A 12,136-nucleotide genomic window follows, 5' to 3' on the forward strand; every position below is an offset into this window, starting at 1 on the left:
AGCCAGAACGGGGCCACAGATAAGCCCCGTTAGCCAATTCTATGACAAAGGAACAAAGCACTCATTTGTTCAAATTCTTCACTAAAACCAGGGGCAAAGCAAAATTGTGCTTGTAAATTTAATTTGTCCTACTTATTTTATTTTGGTAAGGCCAGTTTTAAAATGTGAAATGTATCACAGAAAGTATACAGTTTCTTGTGTACAAAGCTCCTAGATTATGGTATGATTATGCTGCAGAATATGGCGATTCTTAGCCGGGCGTGGTGGCGTTCACTTGTAATCCCAGCATTCAGGAGGCTGAGACTAGAGGATCATGGTTCGCAGACAGCCTCAGCTACTTAGTGAGGCCCTCTGCAACTTAGTGATACCCTGTTTCAAAACAAGAATAAAAATAGGGCAGGGGGTGTGGCTTGGAGGTCAAATGCCCCTGGGTTCCATCCCCAGACCCACACACACACAAAAAAAGAATATAGTAATTCTTTACCTCTGTTTTAAGAAAAAAAGTCTTTGTTTCAAAAATAGGAAAATATTCACTTTGAATAAGTGACTAAGACATTAAGAGCAAACCTTGTTATCATACTAATACAACACATTTCTTACATAGTGATATTTCTAGTAATGAGCCATTTAAAGTACCTGCAGCAAAGGACATTTTCTGGAGAAAAGCAGATTCTAGGCCCCTCCCACAATTTACTGAATCTAGAGCTCTGGGGATGAAACCAAGAAATTCAGACTTGCAATAAGCTCCCAGGTGATGCTGATGGAAACTGAAGTTTCAGAATCACTGGTCTATAGCAGATGCTGTATTATGTACCTGTTCTTATCTTGTCAGAATCATTCTAAAAAGTTCATTCTTTAATCATCTCCTTAAATATACTTATCTTTTTTCTTACAATTAGCATCTTCCTAGGAGCATATGTACTCTCAGGTTTGTATTCAAATGACCATCATCTTCTCACCTAAGTCAGGACACGTGTCTACCTTTTGCCTCACCATCTCCTGTGAGTCTTCCTCAGCATTCTATTCTGGATAATCTATCAGGAGGCCCCTCTTTTCCAAGTCACAGTACTGTTTTTTCTCTCTGAATAATCCACATGTTGAACACTTACTAGGTGCCAGAGATTGTGCTGAGTGCTTTATTATTTCCCTATTTTCACAACAACTTTGCAAAATAGATTATATGATTATCCTCCTTCTCTATTTGAAGCAACTGGCTCTGAAAAGCTTGGCACAGAGCTGAAGGAGAAGGACCTCCTGAAGCCCATCCTTCTCATCCCTGCTCTGCCTCCCAGCCTTGGGCCTCTTCTGTGCAGCAAAACAAAATGAAGAATTGATGTTTCTTATGGTCCTAGTTTTATCTCAATTTCTCTAAAAGTATTTCTATGAAGATTACATACTTAATGTAATCTCTATTCCATTCTGTTCTGATCTGGGAATACATGTTTTTTAAAGGCTTTTATTTGGGGCTTTTGTTTTGTACTTTTTCGGAAGGAAATAATAATCAAATTTGCAGGGGAAATCTAATATATGAGAACCAGACACAATTACAATCTCCCCAAGCAAAAATGAGAATATAAGAAACATACCTTTGGCCCTTCAGGTCCTTGAAATCCCCTCTGTCCTTGATTTCCTTTGCTCCCTTTCTTTCCTTCATCACCCTGATAAAATAGATTTAAAAATTTAGATGCTGTATTAACAAACCCTCTCTCAACCTAATGACCACTTCACAGCCAGATTCTCCAACAAATATCAGTTTCAAAGTGGTATGCCCAAGCACTGCTTAGTTGTATAAGGTTTGTCAATACTCTTCGACACTTCGATGATTTATGGTTTGTTCAGCCTTCATTACTTATTTAATATGGTATAACAGTAGTTTTTAAAATCTAAGTTCTGAATCTTTGAAAACTTTTACTTTTTTTGCATCCTTGGTCTATTAACAGATGGTCCTGAGACATTTAGAGTTTCAGAAAAGAGCTCTATCTAAGCTTTTTCATCTTGTTTTTTTGGTTTTCAAGCTATTTCAGTTTTAAAACACACAAAAAAAGAGTTTTCAAATAACAGTACTGTTTCTTCCTCGATGGGGAGTCTAGCTCATTCCTCCATAGGAAGCCCATAATCTTCCTGGTAGGAAGATCCTTGAGCATTCACCTGGAGCAGAGCCAAAAACTGCCTCCTGGCTGTTCCCAGCATGGTGGTGCTCAGCAGGGTCCCCAGACAATTCTGTTGCCTTCAACCAGAAACCTCACAGTTTTCAGACACCATCTTTCAGCTATGGCTCTATGGCAAGGCACCATTCCCAGGTGTGAACCCAGCTCAACAAAGGAATCGCTGCATGGGGTTTGCATCTGAAGTCATTTAAACATTCATGATATAGAGGACTAAACTCTGGCTTTCAAATTTGAGCATCAGAATCACCTGGAGGGCTTGTTAGAGCACAAATTGCTCAACCCCGCAGCCAGCATTTCTGACATTGTGGGTCTATACTATTGCCCCATAATTTTCTTCTCTAACATTCCCAAAATAAATGCTGCTGTTTCTGGTCCAAGGACCACAATTTGATAACCAGGGGACTGCACTAAGGTCTAAGGTCAAGGAATGCTCCACCAAGAAGATGAGGTGGCCTTCCAAAAAACACAGAGAGGTGGTCAACTCCCCACAGTCCACACTGATGAAGAGCAGTGACCCAGGTCATACAGCAGGCCGGTGTCCAGTTCTCACTTCTTATGTCATTATTTTTGCTGGTAGAGACAAAGCACAGCCACAGCAATTTCTTTTCTTTCATTTACCACCAAATCCCACATATTGGCTTAAATCTCCCCACAAGACAATAACAAGAACACACCTAAATGGAATGAGGCAGTCCTGCTGCACCACGGCCTACCTGGGCTGTGAAACATGTTCAGACACTTCTCCAGTCGCCTTCCATAAGCCACAAGCCACCTCCATGCCAGACACCTAGTGGCCTCTCTCTCTGCTGGGCCCATTTTCTTTGTTTATTGGTAGCTCTGCTCTCACCCCTTGTTTTCATCCTGAAACCCCTCTCTCACACAGCACTTACTGTGCTTGTGCTGTGCTGGGTACTCTCTCTAGCCAGCTCACAAGAGGCCTAAACCTCAGCTCTCCTTCTCAGAGATAACATTTATTCTCCAAGCTTCAATTATTCATTCCAAGGACCTATTATCCACAAATGTATTCTAAAACACATTCTTTCTTCTGAATGTTAATAGGCCAGTACTTCTAAAATTGTATGTTCTAGTATATTTAAGATGTGTTCCCACCTCCTGTTTAAAAAATAAAGGGATTCCATAGTCTTGATAAGTCAACAAGTTAAAATGTTTGAAATTCTGCAAATGTACTTAAATTTCAGCGTCTCCCACTAAAGATTAAGAATCTAATTTTACTTAATACTATCACAAGACATAGACTTCTTTAGTTATCAGTTACCATAGAATTTAATAGATTTATAAGTAAAACAATCAAATAGAGTTATAAGCATACAAATTTTATTACAAATTATACGCATACAGATTTTATTTTTACTTTATTCATATATTATCCATAAGGATCCTTACATGGGCACTAATGACTGTATATAATATAAATTACAGGAACATCTAGCACTTTAGAGTCTGTAGATTGTCAGTACTGTTCTCATCCTTTTCATGAATTTATGTATTCTCATCTTATAAAGATGTTATCTAACTAGCATTCTAGAGGATGTAAAATAAATTTATACCAAATTGTAAAGGAAATTGGAATTATTTTGTTTTCTTGTTTGTTTTATTTTGTTCACAGTATTAGGTATTGAACTCAGGGGCATTCTACCCTGAGCTGCACCTCTAGCCCTATTTTATTTTGTGTTTTAAACAGTTTCACTAGGTTACCACACACTGGCTTTGATTCTACCATCCTCCTGTATCAGACTCCCAAGTACTGGAATTATAGGCATATACCTCCATGCCTGGCCCATTGATCTTCTTTTTTGATTAACTATTTATTTATTTACTTTTACATGTTGGGGATTAGACTCAGAGTTTTGCACATACTAAGTATGTGCTCTACCACTGAGCTACATATCAAGTCCTTAAAATTACCATTTAATAAGGTAATATTTATTATTATTATGTGAGACTCTATAAATATTGGAAAAATTATGGACTTTCAAATCTCAACAATGTGTCTTGAGACTTCTTTTCCCCCATATGTGTTTTTTCAATGTCAATCTGGCCATTTATTGAGAAAACATGTGTTGAACTCTATGCTGTGTCTTATGATAAATGTTAGGAAAATAATATGAATAATACATTCTTTCTGTCTTCCAAAAGCCCACAAGATAGTATCCATGATTTTAAGCCAGATATAAGTACATTTGACATAGCAAGAATAAGAATTATTTTTTTTCTAGGTTGATTTCTTAGTATTAGGACCAGAATCTAGAACAGGCTCCTTGCCCCCACACCCTGTGACTTGCATACCTTGGGGCCAGGTTGTCCTTTTCCAGGTGGTCCTTCTGGGCCTCTTGTTCCTGGAATCCCTGCTTCTCCCTGGAGGAAATGACATTGAAGCCTTAGCTGACCCTCCATAGCCAGAATACTCATTTGACCTTGTCTTCTCTTATTGCCAGTGTATTCCACTGAGGCCCTCCAATAATAGACCAGACCTTCACTCTCATCTCAAAATTAATTTGGAAGTTTATCAATGAATAAATTAACATTAAACTTCAGTTTAACTAGAGCAGCTGAAATATGAAAAAGTGGAATTTCTCAGCCAATTTCCAAAGCAATAAGCTCACTTTCCTTTGGCTCTCTGTTCACATTTGGTGGATTCATTTTTTTCCTAACATGAGAGACCTTCAGCCTTTCCATCTGCTGTTTTTCAGTACTTTTATTGAAAAAATGAGTGTTTCAAATGTCAACTCAAAACAATTCAGGAAATCTTTACAGTGGCCTTCCTTCCTAAGTGCATTTATAGAGTCTCTTTTTGAAGGGAGAAAAAAAGAGGATTTTTTTCTTTAAGTTTAAATTAATGTACTTTCTAGAAATCCTGAAGGAACTAGGTTATTGGGAAGTACCACAGTCAAAATACCAGAGAGAAGGCAGAGAATGTGAGATACTACTTCGGCCTTTGAATTAGTGCTTTTTCTATCAGGAGAAGTAAAAGGGGGGAAATTTAGAATTGTGGGATTTTTTTTTTCCTTAAAGATGCTAAGGTTGTCCTAAATGGTTTAATTTGAGCTCCTCTAAGACTAAGATACTAGTTTGGTCAAATAGTTTTGACTCCAGCAATGTGAAAAACTTCTTACCTTCTTCCCTGCAGCTCCATCTTCTCCTGGTACTCCTGGTTGACCTGGGAGCCCTATTGAACCTGGCTCCCCCTGGTGGATAAACAAAGATTTTATTTCCTTGAAGTTTCTGTTCATGGTGCATCACCATTCTGTGGTACTTGTGATGGGATATTTCTTACATCGTTTCAGAAAAGCCTTTGAGCTGCGAAATCTAACTAGTAATTACTAACAATTAAACTAGTTGACCTTAGGCAAATTAGTTAACCTCTCTGGGCCTCAGTTTTGCACTCTGTTTCTTTGGTTTCAAAATGATCTTAGATGGAAAGCTGGTCTTTGCAAATACAATCAAGTTAAAATGAGATAATTAGGGCGAGTCCTAATTCAGTATGACTGGTGTCCTGAGGAAAGGAGGAAAATGCCCTGTGAAGACCATGTGACTGCAGAGACAAAGACAAAGGTACAGCTGGGTCCAAGGAAAGCCAAGAGGCAGGGACCCAGTGAGTGAGGAGCTGGGAAGAGATGAGGAAAGACTCCTCCTCACGTGGTTTGGGGAAAGCACAGCCTGAGGACACTTTGGCTTTGGATTTCTAGCCTCCAAGACTAAATTTCTATGTTTTAAAGTCACACAGTTTGTGGTATTTTGTACATGAGCTCTGGGAAATTAACATAAAAGTGATGAGAAAAATTGAGGCCAAATACCACTTCTTCTAGTACTAATATTCAGTACTTCTTTTTGCTTCCAAGTTAATTTGTGATTAAAAATAAGTCCTTTAAAATATTCAGAAAAGAATGTGCTATTTCCAAATAGTATAAAAATGTTCTTACTGCACTTATTAAGAGCAAAAATTATTGACTTAATTGAAAGTCATTTCAGCTAACCTAAATAAAAAAGTAGAGAGGGAAGAAAGGCACATTAAGCCTAAAAATAAGGAGTACATAAAAATGAGGGAATAAAAATAAACTTAGAAAGAAAACAGAATGAATCATAAAATTAAAAAGCAATATCTTGAAAAATAATAATAATAAATAAATCTGTAGTAGAATCCCAGCACTTGGGAGGCAGAGACAGGAGGATCGCAGTTTGCAGACAGCCTCGGATATTTATGGATGCCCTTTGCAACTCAGTGAGACCCTGTTTCAAAAAAATAAAGAATAAAAAATAGGGCTGCAGGTATAGCTTGGAGTTAGAATGCCCCTGGGTATATAAAATGGATGCAAAAGTACTAAGTAAGAGGTTAAACAACTGAATCATCACAAAATGTATACATTATGATCAATTAGGTTCATCTAAAAAATATAAGTTCTGGGCCGGGTGTGGTGACACAGGCTTAAAATCCCAGCAGTAGGGAGGCTGAGATTGGAGGATCGTGGTTCACAGACAGCCTCAGCTACTTAGCGAGGCCCTTTGCAACTCAGTGAGACCCTGTTTCAAAAAATATAAAGACTAGCCAGGCGTGGTGGCGCACACTTGTAATCCCAGCATTTGGGAGGCTGAGACCAGAGGATCGCAGTTCACAGACAGCCTTAGCTACTTAGTGAGGCCCTCCACAACTCAGTGAGACCCTGTTTCAAAAAATAAAGAATAAAAAATAGGGCAGGGGGTGTAGTTTGGAGGTCAAATGCCCCTGGGTTCCATCCCCAGACCTGCAAAAAAAAAAAAAAAAAAGAAAAAATATAAAGACTAAAAAACAGGACTGGGGGTGTAGCTCAGAGGTAGAATGCCCCTGGGTTCCATCCCCAGAACAAAAAATAAAAATAAATAAATAAATATACAGGTTCTTAGATGTGCAACATGTAAAAGCTCTTGTAATATATCAGGTTAAAAGGTTAAATACGATAAAATTCAGTATTTGTTTATAATTACAAATCAGTATGGCCCAGGTAGACTATGCAGCCACTGCAGGAGTGATACCTGATTATCAATATATGGGAAAAGTAGATCCTTACACTGACCCATACACAAAAATGAATTTGAAGAGGATTACACATCTAAATTTTAAAAACACTAAAATATTAAAGACCTAAATTTAAAACACTAAAATATTCAGAAAGAGACATAAGAATATCTTTATAGCTGGAAGGCCAAGAAATGTCTTTAAATAATATTTTAAAAGCACAAGTCATAAAGTGCTAGAAATATATCAAAACGTTAAAACTTCTATAAACTAAAAGACACCCTAAATAAATTCATGCTACTGTCTGGGAGAAGATATCTCCAACCCATATGGCAAAGGATTAACATCTAGATATGTAAAGAACTCTAGTTAATAAGAGAAGAATTCAATCTCAAAAAATAAAAAATAAGCCTGGCACAGTGACTCATGCTTTTAAACCCAGTGGCTGAGACAGGAGAATTCCAGGTTCAAGACCAGCTTCTGCAACTCAGTGAGACTCGAAACAAAAAAAAAAAATAAGGCTAGGGGTGTAGCTCAGATGTATAATGCCCCTGAGTTCAATCTCCAATGCTACAACAATAATAACAAGAAGAGGAAATAAAAAAATAAGGGGGAGGGGGAGAGGAGGAGGAAAACCTACAAGGGTTTACAAAGAGAACAATTGAAGTTCCCTTTAGTATAAAAAAAAGTTACTTAGTTATTAGGAAATAAAAATTAGAAAAATGAAATACATTTTTGCATATCTCATATTGATACTGCTGCCTATTGATGGCAAAAGGATAAAGAGGCATCCCATGTAAGACAAAATGTTTTTGCAATATCAAAATTTAATACTTTCATATGCTATAATCCTTCAATTCTGCCTCTAACTTGTCTTTCACGAATAAGGGAAACTTGTACTCTGACTTATACAACAGAAACACAATGTTAATGGCAGCATTATTGGCATAAGCAAAAATTAGAGGCAATTTAAATAACCATCAACAGGAAAATTATAAATAGAGAATGAGGTATTTTCATATAATAGAACATTATAGATCAACTAAAATGAATGAATCAGAGGCATAAAAAACAATAAAACATAAGGCAAAGCATAAATATATTATAGAACGATACATTATGTATAGTTCTAGAACACCAGAAAGCAATATACAGTTTATGCGGAAGAATGTATTTAGGAAACACTAAACATTTTGAAGGAAGGATAAACACCAAAGACGTGATAATGGTTATATGTGGGAGGGAAGAGAGAGCAGTGGGATTCAGGAGGACATGTTGCCTACATCCAGCTGTAGCTATAGGAATTCTTAAAAAAAGGTCTTACATACACACACACACACATACACGATAATAATAATAATAACAATAACAATAATAATAATAATACTGAAATAAAAATTAAAGCCGGGCGTGGTGGCACATGCTTGTAATCCCAGTGCTTGGGAGGCTGAGACAGGAGGATTGTGCAGGTTCGAAGTCAGCCTCAGCTACTCAGTGTGGCTCTCAGCAACTTAGTGAGACCCAATTTCCAAATAAAATATAAAATAGGTCTGGGAGTGTAGCCTGGGGGTAGAAAGGCCCTGAGTTTCATCTCCAGTACCACAAAAAAAAAAATTTAATAAGTTCTGGGGCTCCATCACACAGCATGGGTGACTATGGTTAATAATAACGTACCATGTACTTCAAAACTGCTAAAATAATAGATTATAAATGTTCTACCACAAAAAGATGAGTAAATAAGTTGATTGATATGTTAAGGAGTCTAATTTAATTACTCCACAATGTACAAATGTATAATAAATTACATTATACCATATACATATATATAGTAATTTAATAACTGTCTTCTGCTATAAAAACATTTTGAGTCACTCTGGAAAATATTAACATGTTATAAAACTGAACTATGGAATGCATGGGTTTCCTTTGTATTATTATCTATAAGGCTGAGTCTATTTGAAATACCTCATTTTTTCAAATGGGAGAAGCTTAAGATTGCACATCCAGGAAGTAACAAAAGTGGGATTTGAATTTAGGCAGTAAGACTGAGCCTTGTATGTTATAAGTTGCCTCTCTGAAATGCATATATAAATGACATGTGTGTATACTATATACACATTTATATATATACATGTATGTATACATATGCATGTATGTATATCGTGTAGCACATCAAAATCATGTAAAAATGGTATCTATTATTACTATATTAGTACATTTTACCCTTTGTAATTTTGCTTATGTATATGTAACATGTATATTCTTCTTATACCTACATCTTACATATTCTTCTAATACCCAAATGCTTTCAAGAGTAATGACAGCAACAGCAGAAGGATGGTGCTGGTTAGAGCTCAGCCTGGTTCAAAAGATCCTACATACGTCCAAGAGGAGTTAGAGAAGCCGTGAAGGGTGCACTAAGGATTCACTCATTCTTCAGCAGGATTTATTGGGAATCTCTTGTGTCCTCAAAGTAGAGTATTCAATAACACACAAGATAAAGTTCCTGCCCCAGTGAAGTATTCATTTTAGTTCAACTGTCTAATAGAAATAGCAAGCAAGCCATGCATACTTAATGCTACTTTGCTAGTAGGTACATTTTAAAAATGAAGGGAAAACACTTGTATGAAGTGGCACACGCAGGGTCTGTATTGCACATGGCTATAAAGGAAACCTTGTGTAACTTATGTAAATTTCCTAACTGTTTCTGAGCAGCACAGTCAACACACCTTTGGACCCTGCACTCCAATTCCCACTGGTCCTCTAGGGCCTGTAGGTCCCATCTGACCTACTTCTCCCTGGAAAAGAGAGAGTATTTCAATATTACAGGAAAATAAAAATAAATCATTCCTACCTTTGATCTCCTAAGAGCTGTCTGATATCAACAATATGAGATAAAACAGTTTCCTGTGTTCAATTCATACATAGATTGCCTGAAGTCCTTTCAGACAGATGGATTTTCACCACATTTGGAATATATAAATGTGATCTGACTTAGAATATAGGCCATGTAGTATATTCAAAATTGATTTTAAGGAGCCCCCATGGAGGCACTTAGAAAAGATAGGTAGTTATGTTCCAGAACGACTAAGATGGACACCTGAAAGCTGAAGCAGCTGTGGATCAAGAGCAGCATCATACCCAGAGAACAGCCTGCACTTTCAATGAAAAGCCCCAGAGGAAAATGTCAAGGGCAGCAAGAGCGTGTGGCCGAGCTGCTGCTCAGATGGGCAGCTCGAGGCAGCCCGCTCCCAAGTGAGAAGTCTCCAAGAAGTATTTTGTTTATTTAATGATGATTGGTGATTCTCTGGAGCAACATTAGAGGTAGCTAATTAAATCATAAGTGGCATGTCTCTTGTAAAGGGATAAATAATAGTTACAATTTAAAAGAGAAGTTGATTCCAAAGCTCATGGGAAATTTTTATTTGTTAGGTCATTTCTGACTGCCACTTTAACCAAAGTTCTAATAGCTGAGCCTAGTGGAAGATCACTGGTGTTACTGTAAGGTCACCAGCCCAGAAAGGAGGAAACCAACGGCCACCTCCACGGGTAGGACTGTTTGAGTTGCTAGAATAAGGTCTCATAAGTAAAAATGACAAAGAAAGTAATAAATACAGACTGGGTGAGTAAAGGCTTCTTAAAACATAAAGAACATATATTACATTTTCTAAATTGTTATGAGCACCAATAACATTTGACTTAAAGGAGATCTCTGATCTTTCAGTTTGTTTTCTTGCTTCCAAATGCACTGACATTGACCAGAACACAGCAATTATACTATTGATAAACTCTACTTTCATTTAGAAAGTTACCTTGGAGCCAGGTAAGCCTTGTCCTGGGGGCCCCTGTGGACCAGGTGGACCAATAGCACCTTGGATTCCCTTTAAAATAAATTTAAAAAATCATGTCAGTAGTGAAATTGAGAAGGATGAGATTATTTGAATAAGAATGGCTTCAAGTCCTCTAAAGTGAAACTTTAGGTTCCATCAAGTAAATGCCTAGAAGGAAAACCACAGTTCCTAGCCCCTGTTACAGACAGGTGTGGCCACCTGGACCAGATGTTGGCCAATGGGATGGGAGTGGATGAATGGGCCCAATTTCTGGTTCTTGGTAAGAAATAAGGGGGGCACTTGTGATCCCTCCCTTTTCCCCTTCCCCAGTAGATATAAGGGCTCCATGATGGCAATTCTGGATCATGTGGATGGAGAAAGCACCCTCAGGATGCTGGGCTAACAAGAATAATGAAGCCTGAACCCCTAACAACACTGGGTAGTCAAAGCCAACACACCAGCTTGGAATATTTTATAACAAAAGTAGAATTCCATCTAGTTGACCCAATTCACATCTCTGGTATGTGCAAGCATGTGTTGTGATTCGACCTTCCCTCCCCAACAGCTTGTACCAGATGGTAAAGACTAAAAGGAAGATGAACCAATGACTAGGCACTTTATTTCAAATTAAATCTGATATCTGCAACTTACACCAACTCTACAATTTTCTAGTACCTAAAAGTGATTGAAAAAGTCTATTGCCTGATAAAAATGTCTTTCTATGGCAGGAGGGGGGAAATAAAGGCTCCCACTGAGGAAAAAAAATTAAAAGATGACACAAGAAAAAATTAAAATTCTATACTTGCTTATATCTTACAAATAATTTTTATTTTGTACAGGTATATTGTACAGTAACAAATGTTATTCCATTTTCTCCAGTTAGATGATACAACCTTTTTTTTTCTTTTAGTTTTAAAAAGCAAACATGATTCCCTTTTACTCTGGTTGATGAAACTGAGCAGTCTTTGGGGAGTTAAAAGTTGCTACCTACAAATATTGAAAGTTACAAAAAGGAGCCCTTCTGAGTTCTGCTATAGTCTACAGGTAGCATTCAATGGACAGGAAAAAAATATTCACAGTGTGCACATGTGTGGATGCACATGTGTGGATGTGGTTATTTATATCCT

At 37.3% G+C, this 12,136-nt stretch overlaps 1 protein-coding gene across 1 annotated transcript in view; it reads right to left on the reverse strand.

Moving 5' to 3' along the window:
* The window catches only part of COL28A1 (collagen type XXVIII alpha 1 chain), a gene marked incomplete at both ends in the record, with an annotated part of 152,881 nt that overhangs the window by 81,841 nt on the left and 58,904 nt on the right, over positions 1–12,136 (reverse strand). The window contains 5 exons of the mRNA XM_080701208.1: positions 1,587–1,658; positions 4,476–4,544; positions 5,303–5,374; positions 9,909–9,977; positions 10,992–11,060. Of these exons, the coding sequence (XP_080557334.1) occupies positions 1,587–1,658; positions 4,476–4,544; positions 5,303–5,374; positions 9,909–9,977; positions 10,992–11,060 (351 nt within the window). The remainder of the gene's footprint in view (positions 1–1,586; positions 1,659–4,475; positions 4,545–5,302; positions 5,375–9,908; positions 9,978–10,991; positions 11,061–12,136) is intronic.

This window comes from Muscardinus avellanarius (genome assembly GCF_963383645.1).
Source record: "Muscardinus avellanarius genome assembly, chromosome: 9".
In the NCBI taxonomy this organism is placed as follows: Eukaryota; Metazoa; Chordata; class Mammalia; order Rodentia; family Gliridae; genus Muscardinus; species Muscardinus avellanarius.